Source organism: Sycon ciliatum, chromosome 1, assembly GCF_964019385.1.
Source record: "Sycon ciliatum chromosome 1, ocSycCili1.1, whole genome shotgun sequence".
In the NCBI taxonomy this organism is placed as follows: Eukaryota; Metazoa; Porifera; class Calcarea; order Leucosolenida; family Sycettidae; genus Sycon; species Sycon ciliatum.
Window position 1 is genome coordinate 11,091,798 of NC_088643.1, and position 15,746 is coordinate 11,107,543.

General features: G+C 47.2%; 2 protein-coding genes across 2 annotated transcripts; one reads left to right on the forward strand and one right to left on the reverse strand.

The window, feature by feature from the left end:
* The first annotated feature begins 235 nt into the window (after positions 1–235).
* On the forward strand, positions 236–13,433 carry LOC135813120 (cyclin-H-like). The gene is made up of 11 exons (XM_065326341.1): positions 236–436; positions 2,383–2,407; positions 3,244–3,356; positions 3,742–3,815; positions 4,359–4,563; positions 5,905–6,009; positions 6,372–6,427; positions 7,228–7,298; positions 7,712–7,758; positions 8,492–8,562; positions 12,557–13,433. The coding sequence occupies exons 1-11, from the start codon at positions 272–274 to the stop codon at positions 12,615–12,617; spliced, it is 993 nt and encodes a 330-aa protein (XP_065182413.1). The 5' UTR covers positions 236–271; the 3' UTR covers positions 12,618–13,433.
* Positions 13,434–13,480: 47 nt separating this feature from the next.
* LOC135813128 (uncharacterized) lies at positions 13,481–15,389 on the reverse strand. Its single transcript, XM_065326347.1, has one exon. The coding sequence runs from the start codon at positions 15,139–15,141 to the stop codon at positions 14,338–14,340; it is 804 nt and encodes a 267-aa protein (XP_065182419.1). The 5' UTR covers positions 15,142–15,389; the 3' UTR covers positions 13,481–14,337.
* Between the last annotated feature and the right edge of the window lie 357 nt (positions 15,390–15,746).

A 15,746-nucleotide genomic window follows, 5' to 3' on the forward strand; every position in this document is an offset into this window, starting at 1 on the left:
TGGTTGCTTTTCTGCTGTGCGAATAAAAAAAAATCAATAAAAAAAAAAAAAAAAAAAAAAAAAATGTGCCATGACATCATCGATTTTCAATGGGCCGGGGATGGTCCAAGCGCGACAAGCGAAGTCCGTGAACTGGTCACGCGTCTGACCTCGCTAGTTACAGATGACGCGAAGTATGATGATTATGACGTAAGATTTGTGTACAAACCTCTGAATGAAATCACAGTTCAGTTTGAATCAGCTTTCGAAGATTGAAATTGTATTTCTATGTATGAACGTTTTGAGTTTTGCAGAGGAGATTGCCTCTTATGTATACCGCGTGCGTGGCGGGGTAGCGATGTTTGCCAACAGCACGCATCGGAAGCACTGGATTTTCAGCAATGCCGATGAACTTCTCACCCTGAGGCGGACGGCGCAGACCGCCTTCCTCGATTCTGTGAGTTGAGAAAACGTCACGTTCGTGCAACCAGGTGTGCATTGCATCTCTAAATTTTCTGTGTTGGTTTGAAGTTCCCAGCCGACCTAGTAATGGTATTCAACACAGTTTCACTGCCTCGGCAGATCAGAATTACAGATGGAGCGGACTCGCTCCCTTCTATTTACACTGCAACGTTCGAACACATTTTCGTAGTTAAAACAACGTTTCGGCATATAGCCCTCATCAGGTTTGCAATGATGTGCACTCTACAAAGGAGCAGCAAATATACTGTGCTGTGCTGTGTTTGCGCCAAATGTGTCAGCTACAAAGGTGGCGAAAGGGATTGGTGATATATTAATATCCAGATACGATATATTCACAGTAGTGCCCAGCCAGCATTAGTGCCAACATATACTAGTACATTTGTGTAACATCATGGTGATGATGAGCTACAAAAATACTTGTGAATCTACATGTACATGTACTGCACTAATGTCGTGAGCTGAGCACAACATTTTCATCAGTTTATGGCTGTATGATCCGCGTGTAGTTTAATATCCCTGCGCAAAAAAAAAGCTGTTCATGAATAAACCAACCAGCATGGCATATCATGCATGTTGGTTTCATCATTCCCAGGGCCAGAGCCGTAATGTATCATAGGCTGCATCCCGTCTTGGAGGGGAAATGTCACTTTCCAGTTTCTTTTCTATGAACATGATTGGTTCGGGTATAAGCAGCAGGGGAGATATTGTTGGCCCGACTTTTCGTGTAAAACGAATACAGCTCTGACCCCAGAAAGTACAATACAATCAAGAGTACATAACCCCCCCCCCAGAGTGTGCAACGCCTGGTCCAGCTCTGCATAGGGTCTTGGTCGAGCGGAATCGGATCTTTGCGTCATAATACCGTACACATCTGAGGAGAACCCGGGGAGTCGCGGATACTCTCGGATCAAAAACAATGGTGCCCTGCCTCGAGACCGGCCATGCGCTGGTGTGGAGTGTACGCATGACATCAGAAGATCCGATTCCGCTCGACCAAGACCCTATGCAGAGCTGGGTCGGCGTTGCACATTCTGGGGGGTTATGTACTCTTGATACAATGTATCATTGCTCGGAAAATTAAAGAAAAGAGTGTAAATTTTTGAGAACTGCAATCAATGAAACCACCTGAATTGACATACCATGAAGTCTTATATAAAATCCGCACTTGCATGCAAGCTGCCTCGAATAGAAGCCACACTTTTGGAAAACATCAAATCGTACATAAGCCGCCCTTGTAGCTGCGGCTTCAAAATGCGACACTACGCCCACCCCTACCGTCCAAGATCAGTAGATAGTACGGGCTAGACTACAGCCACTGCCACATGTATAAGCCACATATGCATGAGAACTCGTGATTGAGGTCAGATATCAGGGAGGTTTCGCTCTACGTAATTACGTATGAAAATCCGTGTCGTACGCGCCGGGGAGCGAGGGCAACTTTCATACGTAAATCTCTCTACGGATTTCCGTAGGAAAGCTGTTTCCTGCATTGGGTCCTCCGTAGGACTTTTTGAAATGTGTTCGCACTTTCCGGATTTATCCATTGAAACGTTCAAGCCGCGCGAAGCGCAAGGTACACACCACTTGGAAAACAAAATGGAAAACGCGGTTTCGGTTTGTGGGGCATGCGGTGGGTGCATGCAGCCAACTCGTCTCCAAATCAACAAGGCATGCTTAATTCCGTAGAGCGAAACCTCCCTATCAACACATCGATTCACCAAGCACATGCTGCCTCAGTGCCGCAAAGTGCGTATAATATGCATGCAGACTGATATCGCGCACTGATGGTAATAATAATCATTTGTCTGAGGTATTGAAATTGATGCAATGATGCACTAATAGCAGTGTTTTTATGCTCTTGCATGGCTTCCATTTTAGTTTTTGTTGTTGGTATGGTTGGTATTTTTTGTGTCTTTCCAGGTGTCTATTGATGAGGAGGAGAAAGGTGAGATCCTATGCCTGACTACTACTACTAGTACACACAAGCAGGTCCCCTCCTATAACAGTGGTCGGTACCCACACCGGGAGTGCATAGCCAGCTCTTCGATGTGGGTGGCACGCGAGCAAAGTGCACTGAGTTATGTTGTTGTGCCTCTGAGAGTTCGAACCGCAATGCATGTACTGGGAGAAAAACTGGAGGCTGATCGTCTCGGATTCCAGATCATTACATAAACGAAGGCAGAAGAGAGCTGTGACAACCGGTTAAGTCACTATTGTAACGCTGTGTTTCATGCACCGGGCAAGGCTAAGGCAAGCCTCAGACAACTGATAATCTCTGCACAGCACTCTAGCAATAACACGGAGAAGAAGGACACACTTCAGGCTCTTGAACAACTTCTCGAAAGTTTTCACCAGTACTTTCAAGCCTTATCGCCAGGTGAAATACAGGCAAAATCAACTGGTAAAAACTTTCGAGATGTTCAAAAGCCTGAAGTGTGTCCTTCTTCTCCGTGCTACTGCATTCTTGTCTGCGAGGAAACTGTTTTAGCAATCTGGGAATTGTCGCTATTGTAACATGTATACTGTGTGGATAGTCTTGGTAGTGCCTGTACTACAGTGCTGGCAACTGAAATCCGACCCCTGAGCGATGCGCTCACATCGCAAAGACCCAGCACATGGTAGTAAAACTACGAAAGTAGAGATCGCCAGAATGTGAACGCATTGCTCACGGGTCGGATTTCAGTTGCCAGCACTGTACTTCGATCCATACTGACTGGGCGAGTTGACGCGTTCACGCAATGCCTGTCCTCGTTGCTATTTTTCCTTCCGTGGTGTTTGCAGGCAAGGCAGCCCCGCTGACGCTGAAGGAAGAGCAGCGCCTCACGCAGTACTACGTGATCAAGCTGCGAGATGTGGCCGCCGCCTTCCAGCCACCGGCACCCTGGTCTGTCGTGGTAGGTTCTGCCGATGGGTATACAGTGACACCTCATCAAGAAGAACGCTGATAAGACCATCTTATGCTTTAGAAGACCTAGTATTCGTAATCCTATTGGATCACTGTGTATTCCCTGAGTTTAAAATATGGATAAGAAGAACTCCCGTTGTAGCGAACAAAAAAATACCATCCGGGTTCATTGGTGTTGATACTCAAGATGTTTGACTGTGTACTTTCAAGTCAACACCCCTCTCCTGGTCGCATGGTATGCGCTCGCATGCTCTTCTTTTTGTCTGCGCTGGTTCATTCTGTGATGAATTGCCGATAAGTATTATTTTGTGTACGGTGATTTTTCTTGATTTCATTCGATGTCTTCTTCTCTGGTTGTGCTGTACCTTGCACAGGGTACTGCTACTGTCTACTTGAAACGTTTCTTCTTGCGCTCCACGGCCATGGAGCATCCCGTCAAGATGATCATGTGAGTGCCGGGGATGTGGTGTGGTGCTGCTGCTTTTAGCTGCACTGGTGCTGATTGTGTGCTGCTGGTGCTGTTGGTAGCGGAAATGGTTGTGATGATGCTGCTGTCAGTGGGTGAGTAGATTGTGATAGCGTCATTATTGTCGTCCATTCACTACTCACTACCCGGTGGATGAATATTTGTATTTGATTGTGCTGACTTCCGTTAATCGTTTTCTTTGTAATTTTCCATTCATTTTTTGCTTTCATTAATTTTTGCTTTGTTTTCCTAGCTTACTATTGCCGTGGCTGGCTCAACGCCCTTGTCTCATGGGATTCTGTCCCTGCATTAGCTATGCTTGTCACATGCTATGAGATTGTGTCTAATAATAATAATAATTGTTCCAAAACTACCAGTCCGACGTATGACCCATACCAGATGCAGTGGTTGAGTGAAGTTGGAAGCAACATGGCTGTCCTGTATGATCATGTGCTAGATGTGCTCTTTACTCCTTTTCGCTGTCCCTCTCTTCTTCTTTTTTCTGTTATGGTGTGTTCTGTGCAGGTACACTTGCTTGTATCTTGCGTGCAAAATTGAAGAGTTCAACCTGTCCGTCGATCAGTTCCTGATGGCCGTCCCGGCTGAAGAGCAGCACACCGTGCGCCAGTTTGTGCTGCAGAACGAGCTGATGCTGGTGCAGAGTCTCCACTTCCATCTGACCGTGCACAACCCGTACCGGCCGCTGGAGGGCTTCCTCGTCGATATGAAGGTGAGATCGGATTCCGCGTTGTTTACCGTATTTTCCGGAGTACAAGGCATACACTTCGAAACGTCAGTGCGGCTTTTACTATGCTGGTCAAATCAAATGAATGGTGATACACAGTTCTAGCCAGGTCAAAATAGTAGAGGGGGGGGGGGGGGGCATGGGAAACAGTTACCCCGTACAGTCAACTTCGCTAATAACGACAATTCGCGAATAACGACAGAATTTCCATGCCCAGAGCAAAGTCCCATCCAACTGTAATACATATAATGAGACTTCGGGTATAACGACACTTCGCGAATAAGGACAATTTTCTGATGCCCCGCCGAGTGTCGTTATAAGCGAAGTTGACTGTATCCCATTTTCCACTTTCCATTGCCGCGCGAAATGCAACGTATGGGGCGAATCCCCGACTTCGCCCCAGACAAATGTGCCTTTTGAAGTGACTTTCGACTGCATTTTCGTTGAATTGCATGAAAAACACGAAAATCGGAAAATGAGTAGGGGTGGGGGGGGGGGGGGATGACGCTGTGCCCCCCCCCCCCCCCCCCCCCCCCCGCTTTGGCTAAAACCCTGGTGATATACAGGGTAGATGTATGTATTTTGTGACAAAAAATCTGGGTGCAGCTTATACTCCGGAAAATATGGTACTTGGCTCACCATTGCATCTGTGTTCACTCTTTAATAAATGCAGTGAAACAGTTCAACTTTTCTAATGGTCCGCAAACTCCAACGCAGCCACTTGCACATTTAGAAAACTTCACTCCCCAACTCCAAAACGGTCTCTTCATTGCCATTCAAAATGAAATTAAGATTAACATTACACCAGATTTTCGGGCCAGAGAATGAAAGAGTTCAGTAGAAAAAAATTACGGTTCGTGTCAGACTCAGCTAGAGGCCGAGTTTTCTGCATCCGTAGGAACGCCACCACCATTCAAGGACCAGTAGAACGTACCCTGGATGTAGCAGACTTGTCTTTCTTGTTCCTTAGTGGGTGCGTTCGATTACGCCCATGAATCGATTCATGAATGGAATCTCGTGCATTCAAGTCGTTCGATTTTTCACGTCATGAGCCCTGGAATCGGTTCGTAATGGATTCATCCTATTCACACGGGGTGATGAGAGTTGCCAGGGGTCATTCATGAGTGGATTCGAAATCGATTCATGGGCAAAATCGAACGCACTCAGTGTCCTGGCGTGATGCATACGCTGTAGACACCTTGCTCATCCACTTGCACCGCACTGGTCAGGCTAAGCTCTCTGTCTGTCCTGGCAAGAGCACCACGCGCTCCACACCGCTACTGTTCTTATTCTTGACATGCGTGTCTCCCGATTTCTTCGCCGCAGACCCGGTGTCCAGTGTCCAAGGGGAGCAAGATCCGGAAGATCGCCGACCAGTTCCTCGTTCACGTTCTCAGTTCGGATGCTCCGCTGTTGTATATCCCATCTCAGGTTAGTTTGGAGTTGGTGTACACTGCTGTGTGGACTCATTTACCACAATACATTGTCTTCTCGTCTTGAGGATTGTGCTAGTGCAGTCCTCAGTGGCTGAACTCTCTTTAGTACTTTTTGAACTGTGACTGTGTGGGTTGTGTTGTAACACAATTTACCCCTCCACACTTCTGTTGCTGAAAAAAAAGGATAAATCCGTGTGGAAACGATTTGCATGTTCATGTAGTCCATGAATGTCAACTTTCCAGCTTTATCCGTTTTAGTTTCTACGATGAATAAGGTGCTAGCGGACAAACATGTTGAGCCGCTGGCGGTCATTTTCTCTTGATGTGTGTTTCTGCGCTGTTTTCTTGCCTCTTTAGATTGCGTTATGCGCTATTGTGTTGGGTGCTCGTACAATGAAAGTCTCGCTTGATAAGTATGCTGGCTCTTTATTTTGTTTGTTTGTTTATGTGTATGAGTGTTTGTTTGTTTGTATGTATGTCTGTGCCTTGCTCCTATCTATCAGAGGCTGTTTGATTGCATCATGGAAATGGTTTGCATTGTTAACGTGTTAACTGGTTTGAGGGAAAGACAGAAGCGGGAAAAGTCTGAAGAAAAAACTGACTGCCACCACCAGGATTCGAACCGTTGTTAACGTGGGTATCGTTCATCGCCTGCCGTACGCCCTGGTCACGCGGTGCACGCCTGTGTCGTGTCGGTGTTGCTTGCCGTGTGCTCGTATTTGTGTTCGAAGGTGTTCTTGTTTGTCGGCGCTCGTCTCGAAATAGTCACTAGAGAGGCGTGGCCACTTAAGCTTCAAAGTCAAAAATCCGACTCAAAATCTCACGTTTGAATGCGATCGAATTGCAGCTCGCATTCGAATCCACGTCATGCCAAACTTAGCGTTGCACAAAAAACCTCTTTACTGCCTGCCTCCTGTGAAGTGTATGCGATGATGATGCTTGGCCTGGCCAGCTAGTGTTCATCCACTTTATTTGTGTACATGTACTTCGAAGTAGCTATGTGCAGACTACTGTGTACGGCGAAATCTTCTCTGCTGCAAATACTTCTGATCTCATTGCAGAAGAGTACTTTTCGGAGTGATTTGGTAATCCTTTGGGCCAACTGGCGGGACAAGCAGTTCGTTCTCAAGTTTTTGTCCTGCCATTCGGTCACATGTTGTGTGCGGGAGAGGTCTATTGTGTGTATGCTTTCCGTGTGTCTATCCCCTTGTAGATATTTGAACGAGACACTCGGTGCTGGGCAGGACGACACGAAGATTGCGGCCATGAAGGCATCGCTGCAGCGTAAGGGCGCTACGAGGCTGTTGCTTCAGCTGCTGGCACTCTACACACTTCTACAGTCCCTTCCGACTAACATAGGCCTCGAGGATTTGAAAGCCCAACTACATAAATACGAATACAAATACAAACTTGGGGCCAAATTTAGACTCGGTCACAGAGGTTGTGCGGAGGACATCGTCGCATATGATTTGAGTGGAGTAGGGTTATCAACTTATCATGTGAAATTATAACATCGCATATTATTTGTATGGAGTAGGGCTATGTGAATGACATTTTTGCATATGCTAAGCACCTTCCATTGCTGATCTATTGTGTTCTCAAGTTGATCGATTGTTTGTGTTTTTCTTCTGCAAACGCTTCTCTGTCCTTTGTTTTCGTTGCCATTTTTGTGTGCGTATCTGTCCTTTCATACACAGGCATCGAATCGACGGTGGCAACAGCCGAACCAAACGGCATAAGCAAGGTGAGTCGAGCCCCGTCCGTCTGCTTACGTTATCTGAGTGCGCATATCGCAAACGAAATCGACGGAGTACTGATGTGCCGTTTGCTGTACCGCTCCAGCCTCGAAGACTATTTAGCCGTTTACACACTGGGAACAGAAAGAACCAAGTAACTTATGGGTACTCTGAGTTTTGACATGATTCTAACTGACTCCCGCTCTGGCCTTCTCTGGGCCTTACGCGCGAGTGTGCGCTGAGTCAGTTTTCCTCCTGCCCGTGCTGTTCGTGTTTGTGTGGGTGTACATGCTATGTTGCTAAACCCTTGTGCAAGAAGTGCTTAATACCACGACGACAGAGCCAAAAGACACAACATACTTCAGCCTAGTCCCATTGCTATCTTACGTGTGGGTGTGTGCGTGTGGGTGTGTGCGTGCGTGTGTGCGTGCGTGTATGCATGCGTGTATGTGTGGGTGTATGCGTGCGTGTATGCGTGCGTACGCCCGGCGCTAGAAGAATCTTGACAGGTCCAGCATTTGCACAGCGCTGTGTTTATGTTCGGTGTTACTTTAAGTGTGCCTTGCTATGTGCAGTGCTGCTCAATGAAATCCAGTCGTGTCACTCAAGTTTGCGCCCTTGCACAGTTTCGCAGCCCAGTGTTCGCAGGTCTAGGGCTGCGCAACGCCCGGCGTGTACTTGAGTGACTGGATTTCATCGAGCAGTACTGTATCTGCTGTGTTGACTGTGCTGTGTTGGTAGGAGGCGGCAGCTGAGCTGGAGACCCGGTGCCAGTTCTACCAGGACAAGTTTGTCTCGGTTCACGGTGGCCGGTGAGTTCTGCGCGGTGCCAGGAATGCACGGACAGCCAGAAATGTGTGTGTGGGGGGGGGGGGGAGTATGTGTGTGGGTGCATGTGTGTGTGTGTGTGTACATGAGCGAGCGTGCCTGCGGGCGGCATGGGATATATGACACCAATCAGGATGCCACAAGGCGGAGGAGCGAAATGCGCGCCCTGCGAAGCAATTTAATCTTTCCACCAAAGTCGATACTGTAAAGCGATGAACTTCCGCGGTGTGCTAATTTTGCGTTTTCATGAATTGGGCTGGTTCATGATGAGAAACCTTCGTGATTGTATCTCTTCGGTTGGACCTTATACTATCTACAATCAATGTACGGAGCAGTTTGCGACGATTTATTCGTGAATGTGGGGTGGTTGCGAAAATAGCGAAATTTAATCTCTAGCGAAAGTTTCTCACTTAACAGTACAATGACCAACAGTTCACGTGGTGGAAAAGAAGATTGACTGGCAACATGTATGTTACATTTGAATAAGCCAACAGGCCAAGCGTGGAGCTATCACAAAGTATCAAGAACAGATGAGCAATGTACAACGGAGTGCCCTAGATCAGCGGACTCTTCCCCGTGCCCTTCATATTCTTTTTATCAGATAAAATGCATATTGTAGTACTGAGTATGCTGGCCCGTGAGCGGAATAAAAGTCAGCTGAATCGCTGGAGCGTTGGGAGTTCTTCTCGTTGAACCAGACTACTGTGACTAGCTAGACTAAGAGTTCAGGAGTATCTGTTACTACAGTACCGGTATTACACATGCAACTGAGAACTCAAAATGTAACTAAACTGATTGCAGAATGCCGCAATGTGAGCTTTGAATTCTCAGTTGCATGTGTAAAGTATCACTGTGCCAAATACAGGTACTGTAGTAACAGATACTCCTCAACTCTTAGTCTAGCTACTCACAGTGGTCTAGTTCAACGAGAAGAACTCCCAACGCTCCAGCGATTCAGCTGACGTTTATTCCGCTCCCGGGCCAGCATACTACAATATGCATTTTATCTCCTCAACTGTAGTGAAAACTTATACAAACTGTCATATTATTCAGCACAGAAAGCTCCGTCTGACCTTGCTAGACATTTCCTTCGTGTGACAGCTGACTGGTGTCTTCCTCCTCCCTTTACTCTGCTTACTGATAGGCCATATCTGTTGTACAGTGTGATAATCACTTTGCTACATTGGTTCTCGGAGAACTTCTCTTGGTCACACTCCTTGTTTGGGAAAAAATCAGGTCTGGCCCGGGATCCGGGACAAATGCATTATCCCATTCTTTGGCCACGGCCGTACATGTCCTCGAATCTTCATTCACGTCTCGTTTTCGTCATTTAGATCAAAAACTCACTGAGGCTGTGTTTACATGAGGCGTTTCAACCCGCCATGAACACAGATTGACTGGCACGTTTACATGACGCATTGCGCTTGACCTGGGTTGAAAATTCGCCCTGGGGGGGGGGGGGGGGAGGGTTGAAATCAACCCGGGGCGAGAAATCGTACTTCCGTGCGTATCTCGTGCCAGGTTTGAATAGCGCTGCACCTGAAAATTTCGCGCGAAAGGTTTCACGTGACCATACAGGATTCTAGAAGTGGACTTCTGGCGGCATATCAGTATTTGACCCGGGTCAACTGTCTTCATGTAAACGCTCGCCTATTTTTGTTTATACCCTGGTACGGTACGGAGGGCCTGTTTTCAGCCAATCAGCGCTCGTCTAGCCATGGTTATATTGGCCAGTATAAATCCCGCGCGGGATTTATATTGAATATAAATCACGGTGCACGGTACGTACGCTGGGGCACTGCCACGGTACAAGTTCAGGCAGTGAACTTGTACGACGGCAGTACTCCAGCGCACGGACCATTCACAACAGACACCACATGCACGTGTACACTCCACACAGAACGGCATTAGTGACGAGGAACATCACACAATGGAAAAGAAGAATGACCTGGAATTCATCTACCAAGTATTCTATTATACTGAAACTGAGGATAAAGAACGTCAAATAACCACGAAGTATCCCGAATGGATCAGCAATGTACATTGTACTTCGAATAGTTGAAGATCATCAACAGACTGTCTCCTTCGTAACTAAGTTTATGATACAGAGTGTACTTCAAATCCACCTAAACCGATTGGAAAACGCTAGAATGGATTGAAATGTGATACAGTGATACAAAACAGTGTATGCAAATGCATCTACTTGCAAGTAAGAAAACTGATCATAAGATGCCGCATGTGAAATCAGCACTGCACCATAATCATGATAATAGTAACACTTACTCCCAAAGAGTCCAGACTGTACTGCAGTCTAACTAGTGACGGTAGTTTGATTCAACGACAACTCCAGCACCCCAGCAATTCAGTTGACTTCCACATCGCTCACGAGACAATATGCTACAATATGCACTGGAACTGAAAGGAAATCGTATGCCAAACCTCCAGGGAGGAATCTCCTTCTGATCTTGCTCGACCATTCTTTCATTTTACAACTGATAACCAGCAGAACATGTTCATGTACTGTATGATGTAGGAGATCTCCAAATAGGTTCGTTGTTCTGGAAATGCGTAGGGGTACCTGGCGTAAGTAGGATATGACCCTCGTAGTCGGGTTAACCCGTACCCTCATATGAATCCCTCCTGCTATCGCAGTCGGGATTTATATTCAGCCGTTATAACCCTCTGACTCGGGTTATATCCTCTACCTATCGTACAGACTTTCAACCCGGGCTGAACTCGACCCGGATTGAAAATTCTCATGTAAACGCAGCCTAATTTGCTCTCGCCTTCCTCTTATGGATGAGGTGTACATCGTCTTGCCCCATGATATTGTGCAGTCTGACTGCTGAGCTCCGTTTTGGTCACATGATCCTCTTTTGGATGAGGTGTACATGGCCTGATCCGTGATGGATGGGGTGTACACAGTGCAGCATATCTATGACAGGGTTCAATCATAAATAGAGCTCTTCATACACATTGAACACAGTAAAGCAAATATGGCCCTGCTGTATTTGGGCAATGCGGGCGGCTGCAACATTTGCATTCTCGTTGGGTGCCATTGTTGCAGGTATAGGCCATGTTTGGGCAATGCTTCCCAAAGAGTACATAACCCCAAGAGTGTACAAATCTGATCTCCGAGCCATGGGCGCCTGCCTTCATTCGGTAGTGAAAACAATTATGCTCGGGCTGATGGGATTTGAGTTCTCCTATGGTTAAAAAAAGCACAGTGATTTCTCTCAGAAATACGCTAGGTTCAAAGGCAGTGCCTGTGCACGACACATGGCACTTAAAACTTTCCAATGTCTCCGAGAGAGAAAAAAGCTCACTTGGAAGCTGGAAACCGTAGCAGATCAACAGTTACACATTGAGTCCTCAATTTGGGAATCATTGTACTTCGAAGTACCGTATTTTCCGGGGTATAAGCCGCACCGGGGTATAAGCCGCACCCCCCCTTTTTGAGGCAAAATATTGACTAAAAGTTGGTATTCGGAGTATAAGCCGCACCCACAAACCAAGATTTTTCACACTCATTGACAAATGGCCTTTCTACAAATTTATTATGGTTATGGAGCTAAATACCATGTTAGATCAGATTATGAAGTGTTAGTGCACCACAGGTTGCTGCAGAGATGTTGGTGTATTGCTGTGTTGACTACAGATCACTCCATGTCATCTGCACTATCTTCAGTCTCGCTGCCACTGATGTTGATCAGCAACACAGGCGCGAAGCTGAGTCGAATGACATGTCACATGACGTCAGCATGCATACTGATGTATGCTGAGCATTCATTCGCGCAAGCATACTCGGTGTATAAGCCGCAGGGGCGATTTTGGTCCGATTTTTAGCGAAAAAAAGTGCGGCTTATACCCCGGAAAATACGGTAGTTGTTTCAAATGTTTATTCTCATCGTTTAGAGTCTTTTTTTCTCACGATGTTGTTGTTGCATCTCTTTTCTGTTATGTGTAATCCGTGCGCAGCAAACGGCGGTATAGCGGAGACAGCGACGACGAGCTACCTATGAAAATCCTTGCTGTGTGAACGCCGAGCGCTGACAGAGCACTGCGGAGCAACGCCATCGAGTTCATGAAGACAGCAACCCTCGTGGAACTACGCTTTACATCTGCCTTGCCGAAGCTATCGAGTGACACCATCTAGACTGTATGCATTGGACGCCATGAGCATCGCACCCGTTCCGGTCGCATTCAGTGTAGTCCGCCCATTGGGAACGCATGCCACTCTGAGCAGCAAACGGTTGCTATCCTGGTTTCCCGGCCTGCTCAGCTCCTGCTGGACACGCATAGCTGTGCAGTAGCCCGAAGATGGCAATTCTTACAGCCGATCTGCTTCTTGTCTCTCCTGCTCCGTTACGTGGTGCAACGTTGAACTTGTTATGCACCGTTACGCAGACTTTTACTGTTGTGAAGCAATCCTTAAATAAAAATCAATCAATCAATCAAGAGAGCAGAGAGTTATCTGGTCCGATTGTGCCGGTGACATGCCAGCACCAGTTTTAGTCACACTATCTGAATGAGAGTAATGCCTGGATTGAATAGTTTTTCTTCTTAATGTTGCTGCTACTGTGCATTAGCTGTGCTGTTGTTGATCTCAAGCCCTGCTAAGTTATAATAATCATCGTCATCGCCTGCTTTGCTTTTTTATTTTTTTAATCTTAACAGTTTTGCCTTTGCCTGCACGTCACCTGAGGAGAAGGCATGGAAGTTTATTTGTGAAACGTTTTCGAAATGTTGATGGTGAAGAACCTGAAGTTTGTGATCTTTTATCTTGTGTTCCAGCATTATTGTCTCTGAGGAAACTTTTATAACATCTTGCCAACCATTCTCGTTTTTAATTACACACGGCTAGCTGAGCCTGTTCGTTCACACCAGTCACCAAGACACGGCTTGCCAGTTTTGGTATCATAAATTAATTAAAAACTTATCTTGAAGTTGAAAAGTATGTGATATTGGAGTAAATATATAGCTCGGATAGAGAAAAATATACGTGAAACGACAGGCTGGCATTGTGCACCAAGCCCAGTCATGTGTAACCAACGTCTAGCACTTCTAACTAGAGTATAGAGGCTGTAAAAAGTATAGATATATCAAAGATGATGGCCTAAAAGGAATGGGTTAGATAGCGCAAGTTTCGCTTTGACAAAAAGACGAGCCTCCACTGGCAAGCAAACACGTGTTTGTCAGTTGATCAAGCAGTGGAGGGGATGCTAGTAACAATGGTACATCAACAGCAGCGCAGCAAATAAAAGGCTGCGAGCAGCAGCGTCAAGTCACTCCCAGCGAAGTGAACGATAAGGGAAGCATTGGCAGGAGAACCATAGGAGCGAATATAAACGTACGACAAACAAGGCTTGAGTAGTGGTGAGCAAATACGGTAATCAGTAGGTAAAGATGAGGCATAGAAACGGGGAAAGGAACTCAAGGCCAGCTTGAGGATCAAACAAGGTGCAAAGCACAGCAGGAAATACATTGTAGATAGCAGCAGTGGTGGGTTTTTTTTAATCATACAATGCAGCAAGCCTGCTTGCTAGCAGGCATGTTAGCTAGGACAGTAGTCATTGGGGTACCACAGGCAGTGACATAATTGGTTAATTGACTAGTGCAGCAGAAGGTATTGTAACGATAGCGGTGATTGTCAGCAAAGAATTTGAGAGAGAGAGAGAGAGAGAGAGAGAGAGAGAGAGAACTCACAGGACTCTCTGGCGTGTTCATCCCATAACCACGCCCTGGTTGTGAGCAGATCTTTACAAGACTTGCTGCGGCTTGCCGCCAATGCTGATGCCGTGCAGCTGCTTTTTGAGCGCCTCGGTCTCGTGCTTCAGGCTGTCGCGCTCCTGCTTGACCTCGTTGAGCTCGTGCACGGCCTGGATGAGTTGCTTCTCCAGGCTCATGTGCTGCGTGTGCAGGGTGCTGCGCATGGCCTGGCGGCGCTGGCGGCAGTTATGCGCGTAGCCGCGGTTCTTGAGAGTGCGTCGCCGCTGCTTAAGGCGGGCCACGTTCTCGCCGTCGATCTGCAGCGCCTTGATGAGGCGGTTAAGCTCGCGCACCGGCAGCTGCAGCAGGTCGTTGTCGGAGATCGCCAGTTCGCCCTTGAGTTGCTCCAGGTCGGGACTGGGAGGCTCGGACGACGCCGCGTTCGGGCTGAACGGGCCCGGAGATACGGACGGGCTGTACGGCAAGTAGGTCTCCGCGTCGTTGAACATGTTGGACTGCGTATTCGACACGGTCTGCGGCACAAAGTTGAACGTCAAGTGCTGCTGCTGGTTTTGCTGCTGCTTGCTCGGTGGTGTTGGCAGGCTAAACGACAGTGAGTCATCCCAGTCCGGAGACGGGAGCAGTCCGGTGTTGGTGAGCGGGCTGGCGAATACCTTGGTTTCATGCGGCGCACCGTCACAATAGGCCGCGCCTGCTCCAAATAGGTCAGCAAGGAGCTCTTCCGACTGCACAGCGGAGCCCATTGAGCCCGTGGAGCTGTATGGCGAATCGGCGAATATCGTTGCGTTCGGCTCCATATGTAGACAAGTCAGCAGATCCGTTGCGTAGTTCATTTTGGACAAGAAATTTTACATACGGTACTGGATAGTTAAAATATAATGGCTGTGGCAATCTGGTCGAGCCGTCAGCAAGAATACGCCTTACACAAGTTACAGGGTCAGTCGGTTAATACTGTTAGCAGGATTGGAAGCGAGAGCTGAAAAGTTGGAACAGTTACTAGGTCAGAGAAATGCAATGCCAAAATTAAAAATTGATGTGGACTGGATCGCTGGCCGGCAGCTTCTACTGGAGACTAACTACGACACACGCATTTTTATTCTGCTTCGACTCGAACAAACCAGCCGCCAGCGCGACAAGACAGCGGCAGGATGACAACTACGACAGTGGTCATGCTGTAATCGCTCTATTTAGGACATGACTCAAAATTCGCAGGCCAATCAGAGACGAAGATGACATGTGACATCATCATGGATCCAGTCCCGAAAACTCAAACAGGCAGTTGACTCAGCCGAACCGGGCACCTGTCCCGTACAACATCGCTACATGGTACAAGGGCACTGCATGGAAAGCCGGGTTTGTGACCTGTGTGAGTACGAGTGCACGAGTTGTAGATCTTCAGTAGGTGCTGTGTGTGTGTGTCACTTGTGTGCGTGTCCGT